Consider the following 19,015-nt stretch of genomic DNA (forward strand, 5'->3'; position numbering starts at 1 on the left):
TATTCTATTATAGTTCACAAAATGCTCAGATAACATTCCAGAAGTAAGCACTTATATAAACATTTAAAAGGACAATATATATAAACATTCCAGAAGAAGAATAGTTTACTTTCGCAACACGAAACTTAAAATCGCAACGCGAAAATGGCTATCGCAATGCGAAATGCAAATCGCAACGACAAAATCGCAATGCGAAATGAAAATCGCAACGCGAAATGAAATCGCAACGACAAAATCGCAACGCGAAACACAGATCGCATTGCGACTTTCATTTCACATTGCGATTTTGTCGTTGCGATTTTCATTTCGCATTGCGATTTTGTCGTTGCGATTTTGTCGTTGCGATTTTCATTTCGCATTGCGATTTTGTCGTTGCGATTTTCATTTCGCATTGCAATAGCCATTTCCGCGTTGCGATAGTCATTTTCATGTTGCGAAAGTAAACTATTCTTCTTCTGCAATTTGAAACTTGAATGGATTGCATTACTTCAACCAAAAGAAAAAAACAAAACCAAAAACAAATACTAACAAAAACAGTTTAGCAGTATTGGCAGCAACCGAATGAATTACAAGTATGAAAAATCTTAAACTTACCTCGTTGCGTAGTGTATGAACCTCATTCTGCAACGATGCTACCATCTCACGTAGAGCGGCTACCTCACCGCGTAATGTAGACACCTCAACACGCCATGCACCATCGTCTTTGCGTAAAGTACTGACCTCCTCACGCAAGGCATTGACCTCATCACGTAACTCCCCTAACTCATCCCGTTGAGGTGGAGAACAGGGAGATAAACGTCGTGGCATCTTTTCCGGTCGCCTATCTTGCGGTGATGGTGGAGAAGAGGCTCGATGATGTGACAGAATAGGTGATGGCTGTCGTTGTGGAGGTGTATAGTCGGGTCGATCAGATGATGGCTCTGGGTGAGGTGATAGCTCTGGGCGAGGTGATGGCTCCCGAAGTGGAGGCTGCTCATCAACCGTTCCATCAAAAAAACGCTTACTAGCTTGCCACCAATCAGTGGCAAGCTCAGCTTCCGTGGGTGTCAGCCTCTGTAGAGGAGTGTTGGCCTCCTAACAATATAAAAGCTCAAACAAAGTTAAACGTGTACTAGTAATAACTTGTTTATAAACATATGGTAGTATTTATGTTAACTTACATTATTTATTGTCGTATACCGTAGTAAATCTTCCCATTGTATGGTCCGTTTCCTCTTCCAGGAAATAGCCCTGGGAATATCATTTGAAGTTTTTATTGCATATGTCTTCATGGCGGGAAAGGCCTCAAATATCCAAATCTACAAACAATATAATAACAAACATTAGTAATTGTTAAATAATTACTTATAATTTTGGAAACATTATATAAAAATTCTTACCTTAAAGGCCCAAATAAAGCCTGTCAAAGTGTATTTGGAACCATCGCCATGTAAACTTTTTCGATCATCCAAGGCAGACGATAACTTATTCCATGTAGCTTTCCATAAATACGAGCCCCACGAAAACAGGTTCCACGCATTTAGGTCTTCTACCAATTTGATTAGATCATTTGGAATAGGTTGTTTGGCCTCTCTGCCTAAAAAGCCGGCATGCAAAAGAATTAGAAGGCATACTCGGACAACGTCGACGTCATCCATCCGAGTAAAACCATCTTTCTTATTCAACAATCTTGTCAGGTCTTCTACGTGTAGATTCGACCTCTCCAGCTCAAGAAAAACCCGGGATAGCCATGATGGGCGGGTAATGTGTCTAGTGTACCGACCTACATCATCGTGTCCGAAGCGTAGACCAGTGATTAAGCAAAACTCCTCCCGCCCAAAACACGTATACGCCGGTGGAAAATCAAACCATATCTCTTCATCACGACGTTGTATAGTCTCTGGTAGATCGCTAGTCATGGTTTGAAGAAACAAGTGTGTCAACATCGCATCTCCACCGGGATGTTGTACTTTCAGCCATGGCCCGAAGCATGTATCCTCAAACATTTTTCTTTGTGCAGGTGAAAGCTTCGACGCAATTGTTTTGGCCAGGCTGACTTTATTTCTTAAGGTCAATTGAGCCGAATAAAAGTTCTACAAAAACAATAAACATACTAAGTTAGATATACCAAAAACTACACTGTGAAGATATACCAAAAACAATAATAAACATAAAGAGTAGTAGTTTATTCTTCAAACTTAAATTTGTAACACTGTGAATTTCGTATTTGTCTTTGTTTTTTGGTTGAAGTAATGCAATTCATTCAAGTTTCAATTTGCAGAAGAAGAATAGTTTCTGAAAATGAAAATCGCAACACGAAAATGACTATCGCAACGCGAATTTGACTATCGCAACGAGAGAATCGCAACGCGAAACTAAAATCGCGTTGCGATTTGCATTTCGCGTTGCGATTCTCGGTTGATTTAATAAGCAATCTAAGTGAAATGGTTAATCTATTATTGAAATTACCAGTAATTAAAAAAACTAACCCTCGCAAAAATTTCAAAAAGGTTGGTTGATTGGTTGATTTTCTCTGAGAGATGGAGAAAGACGGATTTCGCCGGAGATGGGGACGGATTTCGTCGGAGATGGGTGAGAGAGTGAGAGATAGAGATGGGACTGAGTTGTGATTTTAAGGTTTTAGGTTATGAGTTGCGATTACGGGATATACTGTGGACGGTTCAGTGTTCCAATATATTAATATTCGTGTTTGGAATTTAAAAATAAAATACTTGGCCAGGATACTAATGGCGCTTTGAAAATCGCATTGCGATTATGTATTATCGCGTTGCGAAAGTCAGAATCGCGTTGCGAAAGTCAGTATCTCGTTGCGATTTTGTATTATCGCATTGCGATAGTAAGTATCGCATTGCGATAGTCAGTATCGCATTGCAATTTTCCCAATTCGCGTTGCGATTTACTTATTCGCATTGCGAATTGGGAAAATCGCAACGACACTGTAGACCATCGCAACGCGAAATGCAACGCGAATTTGCGATAATGGAGATCGCGTTGCGAATTAGTGATCGCATTGCGATTTTGTTGGTCATTTTGGCAAATCCGGAAAAAGTTGGTTAAAATCGTATATTATATGAGAATTTTGGTCACTGAGATTATTTTCTCTAAAAAAAATTCTAGGTGAATCAATAATACAATACGGCGCCGTATTAGTTATCCTTGTCCAGACGAGTGACGAAGCTGCTCTTGTCAAACAAAAAGCAACCTCCCTATCAAAGTAACAGCATCAGTTGCCACGTATTGTCAAATTTTGGTAAGTATCTAATTACTATTTATTTATATATACATTTTTATTTTCAATTAATTAATTAAAAATATTCTATAATTCTTTTCATGTCTGCGTATATCTAAATCATTGAAATCTCCAGCTCTCTCAATCGCCATCTCTATTTTAAGTCACGGCCGGTTTCACAGATTTCCCATACTATACCCATTCACTCTCCCCAAGAAGAGGTAATAATTAACATATTTTCGGTTCCATAAATTCGTTTATTCCCTCTGTTTGTTTTCCGAGAAAATTGAGGAGAACGTATTTTGAAATCTTTGTTAGCTGAAAGTAAATAGTTTAATTTATAGTTTTTTCATGCTTTCGGTAGATCTTGATCAGGTTTGGTTAGATTGGATCCTTATCATGTTCAATTTGTTATGAAGGCGTGATTTTTTAGGTTTGAATTGGGCTCTTGATATTTTTTTTTCTTTTCTTTATTGGAAATTTCTGTTCAATATATGCATATCATTCCAAGTTCTAACTGTTGCAATTTCTTGAGAAAAATAAAGCATAGTGATTTGTGATCAACCTGGACGTATACGAAATTATTTAATTGTATGATTATTCTTATTTTCCCTCTCGTGTTCTGTATTTCTTGGTTCTTGAATTTGCTGTATGCATTATCTGATTGTATTGATTATATGTAATGAGTGAAAAGGAAACATTACATAGTTTTCCTCAGATATTTATTGGTTTCATTTGTGCAACAGATATTGTTTTGAGTTTGAGGACGCTAAGCACACTGATTTTCACAAATCAGGCTCGGTTTTTCCGGTTTGAAGCATACAGATTTTGGTTGAAATCTTGGTTTCATGTTGCAGTGCTTAGACGGATTGAAGCATTTATTTGCTTCTGTATTGCACTGTTGTGATATTGATTTGTACAAGCAACCCAGAGGTCTCGGGGATCCTGAACTTCTCGCAAGGGAGACAGTTTGTATGTTATCAATTTCCGTTTTCTTTTCTTCTTAGGTTATACTGTTTAGCTTTTACCCTACTATTAGAACGATAGTGTCAATGCTTTTGCATAATTTAACGTCTTCTTCGGACTTTGCCTATGTTAATTTGGTAATTCATTTTACTGGAATTTGTTGTTTTGCTCACCTTGATGCAGTTAGTGTAAGTGAAATAGAAGCACTTTATGAACTCTTCAAGAAGATAAGCAGTGCGGTGATAGATGATGGGCTGATTAACAAGGTTTCTTTAATTACTTTTTTTGTACATTTTATTGTGAATCAATACATATTGTTATGTTTGTCAAGTTTTTGAACTTGGATGGTCCTTTTAGTATTTGACTTTTGTTTATATTCTATTGCAGGAGGAGTTTCAACTGGCCTTATTCAAAACAAACAAAAAGGAGAGCTTGTTTGCTGATCGGGTAATTTTTTTTTATCTAATGTTAATTATTATTTTATTTTCATTATTGATAAAAGAATTCTTGTCGATCTCATCATGCCAGTTATTCCAGTTATTTGTAGTATTTTAGCACAAATTATTAGCTTCTTGTCTTGAGCTACTTTTGACGTATTTCTGATTTCACTGCAGGTTTTTGACTTGTTTGATACAAAGCATAATGGAATTCTAGGTTTTGAAGAGTTTGCCCGTGCTCTTTCTGTCTTTCATCCAAATGCTCCTATTGACGATAAGATTGAGTGTATGTGCCCAATATTTTAAGTTGTCTGCAACAAGTCCTCTATTTGCGTATTTGGTCATAACATTAATTTTGTTAACTTGGTGGTTGTATCTAGATAACTAGAAATAAAATTATGAACTTAAGCATGTCTGCTTCCAGTAACTAAGTGCTTCACCTTCTCTCAATTATTATATTTTTTTCATCTGCAGTCTCTTTTCAACTATATGATCTCAAGCAGCAAGGTTACATTGAGAGACAGGAGGTACGTACTGCGATTTTGATTTGATCATTTTTGTTTGTTCCTTTTTCTCCATTTCTCACTTTATATATATATTTTTCATTTATAGGTCAAGCAAATGGTAGTGGCCACACTTGCTGAGTCTGGCATGAACCTTTCAGATGATGTTATAGAAAGTATAATTGACAAGGTAGTAACTTAAATCTGATTTAATTGAAGCTGTATTTCTTGTAATTTTTGTTTTCTTCGGTCTAGTTTCTACATGTTAAGTTTCGGATCCTTTTGACAGACTTTTGAGGAAGCTGATACAAAACATGATGGGAGGATTGATAAGGAAGAGTGGCGAAGTTTAGTTTTGCGACATCCATCCCTTCTGAAAAATATGACCCTGCAATACCTCAAGTAAGTTCCAAATATACTCTGTAGTAAGCAAAGTTATCAGCTGTGTTATCGTAAAAGATTTACGGATAGTGATGTGTGCTCAACTGCAACTATTCTTTGCATGTTTCATTGAGCAGAGATATCACCACAACATTCCCGAGCTTTGTTTTCCACTCACAAGTCGATGATACCTGAAATCAGCAATTGGGTTAAAGCTTTCATTTGGCCTTATTTCATACGGGATGTGGTGGCAGATTCAAATATAAATCGGAAAAGGGAGTGAGCCTCTGTGAGGTTTTGGTTCATTGGTTAATTTTCTTCTTCTTGTGTGCGTCCATATTCAACCATTGAATATTCTGTTGGTGGTTCTTCTTAGTGATTTTGGTTAATTTCAGATGGTCGTAATGTAAAAAAGAACTGTGGGGCCATTTGAAAAGAAATTTTCAATTTCTATTCTGGAATATGGAAATCTGTCTGAGAATGTAAAAGTTGAACAAGGCAAATAAGCAAATCAGTAGCAGTTTTAGTGAGATTCCAACTTTTTTGTTCAAGATCTTTTTGGGGTTTTTATCATGTTTGGAAAAAATTATGAGCTCGACTTTGGTTATACTTATATCTATAGAATCGATCTTCTAATTTGCCAACCGGGAGTAGTTCCATGGTTTTTGTTGAAAAGATCCATTGATCTAGCGGTCTGTCTATTAGCCTATTGGATTGAAATGATGAATGCTTCCAGTTGTCTGAACTTCAGTCATGAAGGACTTGTTAACCAAACCAAAGCCGACGAGATGCCACAACCTCAGAACCTTAATGTAAGTTTCCATGAAAAACAGACCCGAATCTTCACCGAGCTCGTTGCTAAAACTCTTGGTAACATTCTTCAACTCTTCTTAAGAGAATCTAGTGGGAATGCCCCGGAAGCTGTCTAGATAATCTTCCTCGACTTCTTGGAACCCTTCCCTAAATCTGAGGAGGGGGGGGGGGGAAGAAAGCGCAAATAAGGAACTCAAAACATAGCTCCGAGAGTTGAGCCCACAATAACTGGCGTACAATGAATAATCATTTGGTTGCGAGTAAACGTCTACAATAGAATTGGGAAGGATCTGAACCCATATAAGCAGCGGTGAATGTTATTTGCAACTGCATATAAACCTTCTCTCGAATCATGTAGCAATATACTGGCTCTCAGTTTCTGCCATGACACTAACCATTGGCCACGGACTGGAATGTCTGTCGTGTGGTCGAATGACTGCCGAACAATGTGGTTGGTTTTCAAGCAGCAAGAGGTCGAGACAGACTTGCCTTTAGACCAAACCTGAGTATCGTTAGCATCTTTCAAGACAAGTTTACCTTCAGAAGTGAGCTCCAACAGTGCCTGATCCTTGACTGGACTGTTCCTATGAGCGGACCATACCATTTGGGGTCGGGGAGGAATAATACCAAATTGATCACCATAACTGGTGTTGAAGATGAGACAGCAAGTTACTGTCTATGCAAAGTAAGATGAGGGAGCGTTTCGCCACGAATTCGGGCCATTTACAAACCATGGATAGGGTATGGTTTTAGCGTCAGCCAAATTGACGAGGGAATGATTAGTAAAATAAAATGCGTGCTCATTATAAAGTTGCTAAAGGCATTCATGATCATGGTTCCTCTTTTAAGAGGCAATAGCTTTCCGTGGAGTAAATTAGCTGCAACAATGGCGTCAAGCTGGACTAAACTTAACTGCAAACTTTTCTTGATGGCAAAGATGAGAATTTACTAAAATTTAGTAACTACTCCAGGCAGTTCACCTAATTAAAACATGATTGCCAATAACAAAAGCACAATGAGCTTTATGAGGAACTAAGAATATATTTCAAAAATATAAGCACATTCAAAGTTCTCCAGATTTCCCCATTACTAAAACATTAGAGCTAAAAGATTTTATCAGAAAAAAAAAACCATAACATGTTATAGTCTTAGTCAACTTCCTCCATCTTGGATCCCTCGGCATCAACATCATCCAATGGAGGCATCTCAGAATCAACCTCAGCATCCCCTGCATCCTCATCAATGCTCAACCCGAGCTTCAACATCCAGTGGATTATGTTTACAAAGGTGTTCGGGACATCGAGACTGAACCCGGATGAGAAGAGAGCAGTCTCAAAGAGAAGAAGAACAAGGTCTTTCACAGACTTGTCGTTCTTATCAGCATCAGCTCTCTTTCTCAGCTCTTCCATGATTGGATTCTCAGGATTGATCTCCATCGTCTTCTTGCTCGACATATATCCAGCCATACTGTTGTCTCTCAAAGCTTGGGCATTCATGATTCTCTCCTTGTTGGCGGTCCAACCATACTCACCAGTTACCAAACAGCAAGGAGAATCAACAACACAGTCGGAGACCACAACTTTCTCAACCTTATCACCTAATACATCCTTGATGACCTTACAAAGACCCTCAAATTTCTCCCTCAATTCTTCATTCTTTTTCTTCTCATCTTCACTCTCATCAAGTTTAAGGCCTTCCTTAGTTGCAGACACAAGGTTTTTGCCCTCAAATTCCTTGAGCTGACCAACAACATACTCATCGATGGCATCAACCATATAGAGAACCTCATAGCCTTTCTTCTTCAGCTTCTCAAGGAATGGTGAGTTCTCAACTGCCTTTTTACTCTCACCAATGATGTAATAGATGTCATTTTGACCCTCCATTCGGGTCACATAGTCCTTCAAGCTGGTCATCTCATCGCCACTCTTGGTAGAGTGATATCGGAGCAATTCTGCAAACTTGTTTATGTTATGAGAATCCTCATGGATACCAAGTTTGAGGTTCTTAGAGAAGACCTCATAGAACTTACTGTAATCTTCCTTGTTCTCAGCTATTTCAAAGAAGAGCTCAATGCACTTCTTGACCAGATTCTTGCGAATAACCTTTAAAATCTTGATCTGCTGCAACATTTCTCTGGAGATGTTGAGAGGAAGATCCTCGGAGTCAACAATACCCTTAATGAAGCCAAGAAACTCGGGAATGAGCTCCTCACAATTGTCCATAATAAAGACACGCCTAACATAGAGCTTGATGTTGTTGGGCTTCTTCCTTGTATCAAAAAGATCAAATGGTGCCCTCTTCAGAACAGATGACAGCTTTGAACTCTAGTTGGACCTCAACCGAAACGTGCTTGACAGCCAAATGCTCTTCCCAATCATTTGTAAGGCTTTTGTAGAATGCATCATATTCTACCTTGGTTATCTCCTCAGGCTTCCTCATCCAAATCGGCTTTTGTTTGTTCACCAATGATTACTTATGCGAGACCTCCTTTATCTTTTTCTTTTTCTTCTCTTCCTTTTCCTCATCAACATCCTCGACTTTCCCTTCCTCATCCTTCTTATCTTCTTCATCCTCATCGTCGGAAATCTCCTTCTCGATCCAAAGCGAAATAGGGTAGCTAATGAATTCAGAATGCTTCTTAATCAAGTCTTTAAATGTCGCTCCTCGAGGTACTCGAGCTGGTCCTCCTTCAAGAAAAGAGTAATTTTAGTACCCGTACCAAGGTTCTCCCCAGAGGTATCCCTTGTGACAGTGAATGATCCACCGGCTTGAGATTCCCACACATACTGCTCATTATCTGTTATGGATGGAGAAGAAGAAGGACGAGAAAGTATCGATAAGGAGAGGCGAGGAAGCATTGAGGAATAATTGGGAAATGGGGATCGAGGGTTAGGGATTAAAGATAGAGATTGGGAATTAAATCACGTGGTAGGCACGGGGAAACTTACCACAACAGAGGAGCAGGCCGGGCGAGATGGTTGTCTGTTGGAGCAGCCCAAGAACGAAGGCCCAGTACCTGAAGAAGAAAATAAAGAGAAGAATCATTCTGTTAGTAAGCTGTTATGAATCTTGGACAACTGACAGACATTATATGGCTATTGTAACTAAATAATACCAGCTCTGATTGTAAAAATTCCTTATGCATTAAATGAATGAACTCTTTTCTTCTCTAAATTCTCTCATTCTTCCTCGAATCCTATTCTATTTCTTTAATTCCATAATAAATTGGTATCGAAAGCTTCGGTTCTGGAAAGTAAATCACGAGCATGACAAAGAAAAATAAGAGTATGGAGGCAGATTTAGCTGGGTTACAGAAACAGATGGAAGATTTAACAACATTGGTGAAAAAGGGTAACGATGATTCTAATCCACCTAAATGGTGGGAGGCCCAAGAGAACATAATTACTGCAATGGAGAATAGAATGGCTACCAACCAAGGATATGTGGAAAAACTCTTGAAGATTTTAACTGGCAAAGATCGAGAACAAGAGCAGTCTGAAGGTGATCAGGTAAACACTCCTGATAATTCTAAAAATAGGGAGAAGACTCATGTTTTAGTGACTGTGGTGAATGATAAGTCTAGATTTACCTACAAAACGGATGAACCTGGAATATTAAAGACTAAATCGAATGCTTGTTTAGCCCTTAAGAATAGCCTTAGGCCTGAAAATCAAATGGGTGAAAAACAGTGAATTTAGACCTACTATGCTGGGAGTGGAAGCTGAAAAAAGGGGTCCAGGGGGTTCATTTAACAGCTCAGGACCTATGTGGCACAGACCCAAAATAGATCTTCCTTTCTTTGAAGGTGTTAATCCTAGAGGGTGGGTTCATAAATGCTTGAAATATTTTTCTATTTGTGGTGTGCCTATGGAATAAAGAGTGGAGGTAGCCACTATGTATTTAACAGGCAAAGCAGAAATATGGTTTGATGGTTATATAATGCAGAAACATCATGTAACATGGCATGAATTTGAAGCTGATAATTGTCACAGATTTAGTGATAGATCCTTTTCTGATATTGTAGAGGAGTTTACTAAATTAACACAGAAGGGGTCTGTAGAGGATTATCAGGAGAAGTTTGAGGAGTTACAACCTTATATGCTCCTACAGAATCCTACCTTGATTGAAGAATTTTTTGTGTCACTTTTTATTAGTGGACTCATAGATGATATTAAGCATAGGGTCAAGGCTTTAGATCCTAAGAACTTGTCTTAAGCATGTAAACAAGCCAAGCTTTATGAACTGTCAGTAGAATTTGAAAATAGAAGATTCAGGCATTCTTTTAAAGCCCATCCTACCCAATCCCCATAAATACATCTAAGCCAACTGCAATGCCAATAGCTACAAAGTCTACTTCTATATATGGATTATAGAAGACAAAACAGTCTCTATTTTAAATGTGGTGAAAAATACATTCCAGGTCATCAGTGCAAGACTAGGAAGTTAAATGTGATTACTGAAGAAGTTGACACTTCTCCAGTAGAAGTTTGTCCTAATGATGCAGAGCAGTTTCAACAACAAGAGGTGGAAAATTTGGAAATTTCTATGAATGCTATTACTGGCTGCATTGGCCATAATACATTAAGAATTCAGGGTAATATTCAGGGAAAAACATTGAGTATCCTAATTGACAATGGCAGTACACACAGTTTCTTGACTTCTAAATGGGCTGATGCTGGCATACAGGTGAATACTGCTTATCCTTTGGCCATTACTGTGGCTAATGTCCAACAGTTGTTCAGTTCTGCTAGATGCAACAAGGTACAATGGGAAATACAAGGACATACTTTTTTACATGATTTTAGGCTGCTTAAATTGAGAGGAAGTGACATGGACTTAGGAGTTGATTGGATGAAATTATTCAGTCCAATTTTAATGGATTTCAATAATATGACCTTAAGCTTTGACCATGGAGGGGAACAGATTTGTATTCAAGGTCAACAGTCCTCAACTGAATTACATCAAATATCAGGAGCTACATTACTTAAAATGAGTGCAAGGGATTATGATATTATGGGCCATATTGTCCTATTGACTATGGCAGGAAACTCTTATTCTGTTCCTATTGAACTACAGCCTATCTTGGATAAATACAACAAAATTTTTGTTGAACCTTAAGGACTACCTCCTCAGAGGACACATGACCATGCAATTCCTCTAATTCCCAATGCTACACCAGTTAATCTAAGGCCTTATCGATTTCCTCACAATCAGAAGGCTGAAGTGGAAAAACAGATAGCTACTATGCTTTATTCTTCTGTTATTCAACCTAGCAGGAGTCCTTTTGCTTCTCCCTGTCTTCTTATTAAAAAAAAGGATGGCACTTGGAGATTTTGTGTGGATTATAGACAACTAAACAGTTTGACCATCAAAGATAAATTCCATATTCCTATAGTGGAGGACTTATTGGATGAGTTACACGGGGCAGTTTATTTTCCAAAGATTGATTTGAGGTCAGGTTATTGGCAGATTCGAATTAAAACAGATGATATCCATAAGACATCCTTTAGAACTCATCAGGGGCATTATGAGTTTAAAGTAATGCCTTTTGGCCTTACTAATGCACCTGCTACATTTCAAGCTCTTATGAATGAATTATTCAGTTCTTTTCTTAGAAAATTTGTTTTAGTTTTCTTTGATGATATTCTGGTATATAGCAGCAGTATGTTAAACATTTACAGCTTGTTTTGGAAGTTTTGAAGGTGAACTAGTTATTTGCAAAATGGTCCAAATGTTTTTTTAGACAGACTAAGGTGGAGTATCTTGGTCATATTATTTCTGCTGCAGGGGTGTCTACTGATCCTAGCAAGGTGTAAGTTATGCAGACTTGGCCTCAGCCTAAAACCCTTAAATCTCTCAGAGGGTTTCTAGGTCTAACAGGTTACTACAGAAGATTTATAAGGAATTATGGTATTATTAGTAAACCATTGACACAGCTATTAAAGAAAGATGGATTTCATTGGAATTCTGCTGCTTACACTGCCTTTGAATGCCTTAAGAATGCTATGTGTTCTGCTCTAGTTTTAGCATTGCCAGATTTTTCTAAGCTATTTTATTTGGAAACAGATGCTATTTTTGGTGGTATAGGGGTTGTTCTTTCCCAAGATGGAAGACCTATTGCTTATTTGCGTAAAGCTCTAAGCCCTAGACATTCAACTTTATATATTTATGAAAGAGAATATCTTGATATTCTCTTGGATGTTTCTAAATGGAGGCATTATTTGGAGAGTGCACCTTTTGTTATTAAGACTGACCATGAGCCATTGAAGTTTCTGTTGGAACATAAGCTGACTACTACCATTTAGAAAAAAGGGTTGACAAAGTTATTGGGGCTAGACTATACTATTCAGTATAGAAAAGGGAAATCAAATGTGGTTGCTGATGCCTTATCTAAAAGATGGGAGGATGAAGCTCACTGTTTGGCTATGGGGGTGACAGTTTTGATACCTAGTTGGGTTTAGGAGATTGAAGAAAGTTATAAGGGTGATTCTTTAGCTCAAAATTGGATTTCAATTTTGACTATTAGTCCTATGACTGACAGTAAATGGAAGTGTTCTGGAGCTATTCTTAGATATGATGGGAGAGTTTATATTGGAGATACTGGATGCCTTAGAGTCCAGATTATACAGTCTTTACATGATTCTCCTCAGGGGGGACATTCAGGTGCACAGGCAACATATTATAGGATTAGGTCTAATTTTTATTGGCCAAATCTTAAAGCTATGGTTGCTACTTATGTTAGATGTTGTAAGACTTGCCAGCAAACAAAAGTGGAACATTTAGCAAAGCCTGGATTACTACAGCCACTGCCTATTCCTAACCAGGCTTGGGAGATCATTACTATGGATTTTATTGAAGGTTTGCCTACTTCATTTAAGAAAAACTGTATTTTGGTAATTGTGGATAAATTTATCAAGTACAATCATTTTTTACCTTTAGCTCACCCCTATTCTACAGCAGAGGTGGCTAAGCTTTATTTGGATAATGTGTACAAGTTACATGGCCAGCCTAAAATGGCCATTTCTGATAGAGATAAGACCTTCACTAGTATTTTTTGGAAGGAATTCATGAAACAGTTGGGAACTAAGACAGTGTTCATCACTGCTTACCATCTAGAAACAGATGGGAAAACAGAGAGAGTTAATCAGTGTGTGTAGCAGTATTTGAGAGGGCTTTGTTTTTATCAACCTAAGTAGTGGGCTAAGTGGCTACCACATGTTGAATGGTGGTACAATACCATTTATCATACTGCCCTAAAGTTAACACCCTTTCAGGCTTTATATGGGTACAAACCACCTATTATGGTTTGGCCTACAGAGTCTACAATACAAACAGTTGCAGAAATTATGAATAGTAGAGAGGCTACTAGACAATTGCTTAAGACTCAACTACAGATGGCAAGCTATCGAATGAAGCAACAGCAGGATAAGAATAGAACTGAAAGGGTTTTTAAAGTAGGAGATATGGTTTACCTGAAATTGCAACCCTACAGGCAGACATCCATTGCCCTAAGAAAAAATTTGAAGTTAGCAGCGAAATATTTCGAGCCTTATCGAATTCTAGAAACGATTGGAACAGTCACATATCGTTTAGACTTACCAGAGTCCTCTCGATTACATCCAGTTTTTCATGTCAGTCTTTTAAAAAAGTTCATCGGAGAGTCAACGAATGTTGTCACTGAACCCCTTATAGTGGATGAAGACGAAATATTACAAATCAAACCTTTACAGATTATGGCTCGAAGAATCGTAAATAGAAACGGCAAACCTGTGACTCAACTTTTGGTTCGCTGGGAGAATCTTGCTGAAGAAAATGACACTTGGGAGGATTATTCGACTCTCAAGGGTCAGTTTTCTGCGTTTGATCCTTGGGGACAAGGCTCGTCTCGAGGGGTGAGTATTGTTATGGTTGGAGAAGAAGAAGGACGAGAAAGTATCGATGAGGAGAGGCGAGGAAGCATTTAGGAATAATTGGGAAATGGGGATCGAGGGTTATGGATTGAAGATAGAGATTGGGAATTAAATCACGTGGTAGGCACGGGGAAACTTACCACATCAAAGGAACAGGCCGTGCGAGATGGTTGTCTGTTGGAGCAGCCCAAGAACGAAGGCCCAATACCTGAAGAAGAAAAGAAAGAGAAGAATCATTCTGTTAGTAAGCTGTTATGAATCTTGGATAGTTGACAGACATTCTATGGCTATTGTAACTAAATAATACCAGCTCTGATTGTAAAAATTCCTTATGCATTAAATGAATGAACTCTTTTCTTCTCTAAATTCTCTCATTCTTCCTCGAATCCTATTCTATTTCTTTAATTCCATAACATTATCATTGTGTTTCGTAGTAACAACAACCCTCTCGGCTACCAAGTAAGCCAAGTAGAAACCGACACCAAATTATCCGATCATGCTAACATCAGCACCAGCAGCCAATGCCTCCATGAATTCCTTAGTCCCATACCTCACAATAGTACCAAGATTGTTCACTAAATCTGAAATAACAGATACATAATCACATTAACACCATTCTTAATTAAAAATTCAACAGCTAATTGTACAAGAAAATGAAGCAATAATGAACTTACCAACCTTGGTCATGCCAATACCACAATCAATGATCGACAGGGTGTTGTTTGTCTTGTCTGGTACAATGTGAATAAAGAGCTCTGGTTGAGCATTAAGTTTGGTCTTGTCTGTCAAGCTCTCAAATCTAATCTTGTCCAAAGCCTACAAACATTTTTCAACAATAATTCAATATTGGTAAACATTAAAACCCAGAAAAAATAAAAAGATTTATACTATCGAATCGCAGGTTTAATTAAGCTTCAAGAAAATGAGTTTCAAAGCCTCATACCTTTAATAACCTATTAATAAAGTAAATCAAACGATAAAAGGGAAACTTTTATTAACAAATGTAATATGCCATCAAAGTGAGCAACCAAAGAACAGAGCATTGCATAACTTGAAAACAAACAGAAAACCCACAAATTTTGTTATCATGCAATTAAGTAAACCAAACCCGTAAACTTCAAAGCAAGAGAGATCAGATCCATTAAACCATGCATTAAAATTATAATCAACAAAAACCTCAATAATAGAGAGAAATTAAAAAAAAATCAAAAGATTTACGAAGATATTTAATATCAAGCTAGGAGCTTAGGGGAATAACGGGATCAAGAGAGACATTGATACCGGCTTTGACAAAAATACGGCTAAGAAGACAACCATAAACAAGGGTATCATATTTCTTAGATTGGAAGTTGTTGATGACGTCGCAAGCTCACTGAAGATAATTTGGGGAAAATTTATTTGTTTATGATGTTGAAGCAATGGATCCACCAAATATAACGGTATGAAGGGTGGAGAATTTACCATTGAATGGTCTAAATCACCAAGTGATAATAAGCTGCAAGAAAGGCTCATGAATATTTAGGGTATTGATACTATGACCAACCTTATAACGGGATTCAACCATATCTCTTTCATTGTATATACCCTTAAGTTCTAGACCTAAGTCTCGGACTATAGAAGCGGTATCTATGTGAAGGTATTTTCCCATGAGATAGGAGTGAATACTAACAGTGGCATTTAGAGTTTGATCAACAACACAAACAACATTTGAATAGAAAATATGAACAAGTTGTTGAAAGACAATGAGATTGTTTTTGAAGGTGTTGTCTAGTTTCTAAGATTGGAGTTGCGAAAGGTATTTAAAATTAAGCTCGATAATGGTGGAAAGAGAAGGCATACGCTCGCCCTAAGGAGCAAATACTCAAAAAATTGCGAATAATAATGCCAAAGAGTTTGGCGATCGAGTTCATTAAAGCACGAGTTTTGAAGAGTAAGCTCATTTGGATATGAAACGGGATTAGGAATAGGATTTGGAGGTGGATTTGGAGGAGGGTGGGATCGGGAAGAACAGGTTCGTTTAGACATATTGGCAAAAACGGGATAGAAAAAACCTGCAAAAGGACACAATATATACACATATGCTAACATCAATTCCCAAAACTCAAAAGAGTCCAATATTCAAGGTAACAAAAAGTAAGTAAACTTGTGGGCTTGTTTAAGCGCATTTGATCTATACAAAGCCAAAATTTTGAACCTAAACCCAAAAGTACCCAAAAATTTGATTTTCATAAAAAATATCAAATCTAAATCAATTTCTTGTGGACTTTGTGTGAAAATCAAGCCTCATTCATCATTTCAACATTTCATAACATCTTTTTTGAAGGAATCATCACTTTTGGGTAAGAATTTTTCAGAATCTTAACTTTTTAATTTTTTTTTAAATTCAGTTAAATTGGGTTGAATTAGGTGGTTAGAGAATAATTTTTAAATTGTTTATCACTTATTTGATTGTAGGGAGATTTAACCATAACCCATTTTTGAAAAAATCCCAATTTTTTTTATCAAACACCCACAAGGTCTTCGATAAAAGTCCTTAACAAAAAACCACCCTCCTTAAACCATTCGACCATACATCATTTTTCACCCCAATTTCCAATTTTAATTCTTCCCAAAATCATTTTTAACATCTTTTAAACATATCTTTTGGCTCAAACTTAATTTTCATATATATTTTTTTTTAAATGCCTAAGAGAAAGTTTATGGCTTCAAAGGGACAATCCTCAATCGACTCTTGGATTGACCGACGTTTCAAAAGCGCAAAGCTCATGAGCGTTTTGACTCCTTTTTCACTCATCGACAATCAAAGAAGCCCAAAAAATTAACTTTAATTTTTTAAATGATTTGGGTTTTCCTTATGAGCAAAATTTGAAAGATATAAAACTTTATATTCTTTTAAACTTTCATGGCCCTACCTATCACACTTTGATTCGAGTTTTTTACTCGAATGCTTGTGTGTCATCCACTACTCATTCTGGCACCATCTATCGGACCATTGTTTCGTATCTTATGGGTCAGCCTGTTACCATCATTATTGACTTTATTGCTCAAACTTTCGACCTTCCTCTTATTGGTAATGATAATGAAAAAGGTCATTTTCCTCTCGAGATGCGTCTTAGAAACAATAAAGCTACCATTTTCTCCCTAAACGATCGTTTGTTGCATCTCATTGTCTCTCATTGAATCAGTGCTCGAGGCATAAAATTATCTACCGTTCGTGAGAGCGACTATTGGTGGATGTATTGCATCTAACAAAGTCGTGAGCTATGGACTCACAACGAACATCGGTTACTCGAAGAAGCCCGAGGGATCCATGCATTGGGTCTGTAGTCGTCACGACAAGCATATGGATGATGAGCATGAGAGAGCAGATCACGTAGACTCGGCACCTCCTGTAGATTTCTTCTGAGGATTTGAGGAGAGGATGCTTCAGTCATTTGATTCTCTTCGAGCCCATGTCGACTCCCGTTTTGATGTGATCGAGCGTCATTAGGATGCTCTTGAGGATCGTATGATCGAGGAAGTTTGAGTGATTCAACGTCAGCTTGACGAATTTTCCTTCCCTCCTTCATCATCATCTTAGTTTATGCATACATATCGTTTCATTTCATTATTGGATTTTAAGACTTTGCTACATTTATGTTATTTGGATCTTTGATGTTTATTTGGTATTTGGTACTTGAATGTTTTATTTGGTTGTTTGAATTTATGACTTTGGTATTTTATGCCTTGTATGGATTTATCTATTTATGTTAAAGTAACTTGATGCTTCATATATAATTCTCCATGTGTTTAATTATTTCAAGCTTTATTTTTTTTACTTTATCTCCTTGTTATATTGTTTCTAACATTGTGAATTATTTTTTATATAACAAAAAATGGGAGAAGTATGTGTAAAATGAAAAATATTTTTAATTAAAATTGGAGCTTAAAGTTTTTTTAATTCATAAATCCTTTTATTATTTTTCTAAGGGGGAGAATTTTTCAAAAACAAATTTTCAAAGAGTTGTTATATAAAAAAGGAAAAGATTGTTGAATTAAGATTTTGATATAACAATAATTTGAAAAATTAATTTTTGACTTAATGGAATTGATCAAAACTTTATCAAAAATAATTCAAAGTCCCTTAGAAAAAGAATCGATCCCTTAAAAAAAGAATCGATCCCTTTACAAAAAGGTTCGATCCCTTCACCAAAAGGATAGATCCTTCGATGAAAAGATTGGTCCCTTCCATTAAAGGATTGATTCATTTCTTACAATAGTCGAATTATTTGAAAAAATGATCGATCCCTTGTGCATTAAATGTTGTTTTATATTGTAGGTAACGGCTACAATGATACCCAAACGACTCTAAATGGCTAGAATGAATGGAGAAGGTATAAATTGAAGGTCAAAGCTTCCCAAGGTCAACAAGAAACATATTGAACCAACCTACCAACATCAAAGTTTTGTTTTGTGCTTATTTTGTTAAATTCTTCATTTTAATCACACTTGTGAGCTACGTTGTTTATTTTGCGCAAGTGTGTATTGGGTGAGTGCTTAAATTGTGCAAACATATTTGTCTTGTGAGGTTATCTCTTTGTTTGCTTCATTTGTATTTACTCTTTGGGAGAGTGTGTATTCAAGGTTTTGGGGTATACACCTTGAAGTGTTTGTAAGGTTACACATTGTCCTTAAAGGTAAGCAAATCTAGTGGATTTGAGAAACCCTTAGTGTGGATGTTAAAATAGTGGATGTAGACTTTGTTTGAGAAAGTCAAACCACTCTAAATCGGTGTAC

At 37.1% G+C, this 19,015-nt stretch overlaps 2 protein-coding genes and 1 pseudogene across 2 annotated transcripts; 1 reads left to right on the top strand and 2 right to left on the bottom strand.

The window, feature by feature from the left end:
* Positions 1-3,339: 3,339 nt before the first annotated feature.
* LOC120128784 (calcineurin B-like protein 3) lies at positions 3,340-5,994 on the top strand. Its single transcript, XM_039146415.1, has 9 exons — positions 3,340-3,450; positions 3,976-4,201; positions 4,379-4,461; positions 4,583-4,642; positions 4,810-4,918; positions 5,107-5,159; positions 5,245-5,325; positions 5,425-5,537; positions 5,654-5,994. Exons 2-9 carry the CDS (start codon positions 4,078-4,080, stop codon positions 5,709-5,711), a joined length of 681 nt encoding a protein of 226 aa, XP_039002346.1. The 5' UTR covers positions 3,340-3,450; positions 3,976-4,077; the 3' UTR covers positions 5,712-5,994.
* Positions 5,995-6,597: 603 nt separating this feature from the next.
* Positions 6,598-6,933, bottom strand: LOC120128870. The gene has a single exon (XM_039146484.1). It carries the CDS (start codon positions 6,931-6,933, stop codon positions 6,598-6,600), a length of 336 nt encoding a protein of 111 aa, XP_039002415.1.
* Positions 6,934-7,424: 491 nt separating this feature from the next.
* On the bottom strand, positions 7,425-15,887 carry LOC120128871 (annotated as a pseudogene).
* Positions 15,888-19,015: the final 3,128 nt, after the last annotated feature.

This window comes from Hibiscus syriacus, unplaced genomic scaffold (genome assembly GCF_006381635.1).
Source record: "Hibiscus syriacus cultivar Baekdansim isolate YM2019G1 unplaced genomic scaffold, ASM638163v2 tig00110482_pilon, whole genome shotgun sequence".
Classification (NCBI taxonomy): domain Eukaryota; kingdom Viridiplantae; phylum Streptophyta; class Magnoliopsida; order Malvales; family Malvaceae; genus Hibiscus; species Hibiscus syriacus.

Coding starts and splice junctions, on each gene's coding strand:
- LOC120128870 (XM_039146484.1), bottom strand. CDS start 6,933: ATGGTATGGTCCGCTCATAGGAACAGTCCAGTCAAGGATCAGGCACTG.
- LOC120128784 (XM_039146415.1), top strand. CDS start 4,078: ATGTTGCAGTGCTTAGACGGATTGAAGCATTTATTTGCTTCTGTATTG. Junction 4,919..5,106: donor TATTGACGATAAGATTGAGT/GTATGTGCCCAA, acceptor TTTCATCTGCAG/TCTCTTTTCAACTATATGAT. Junction 5,160..5,244: donor GTTACATTGAGAGACAGGAG/GTACGTACTGCG, acceptor TTTCATTTATAG/GTCAAGCAAATGGTAGTGGC.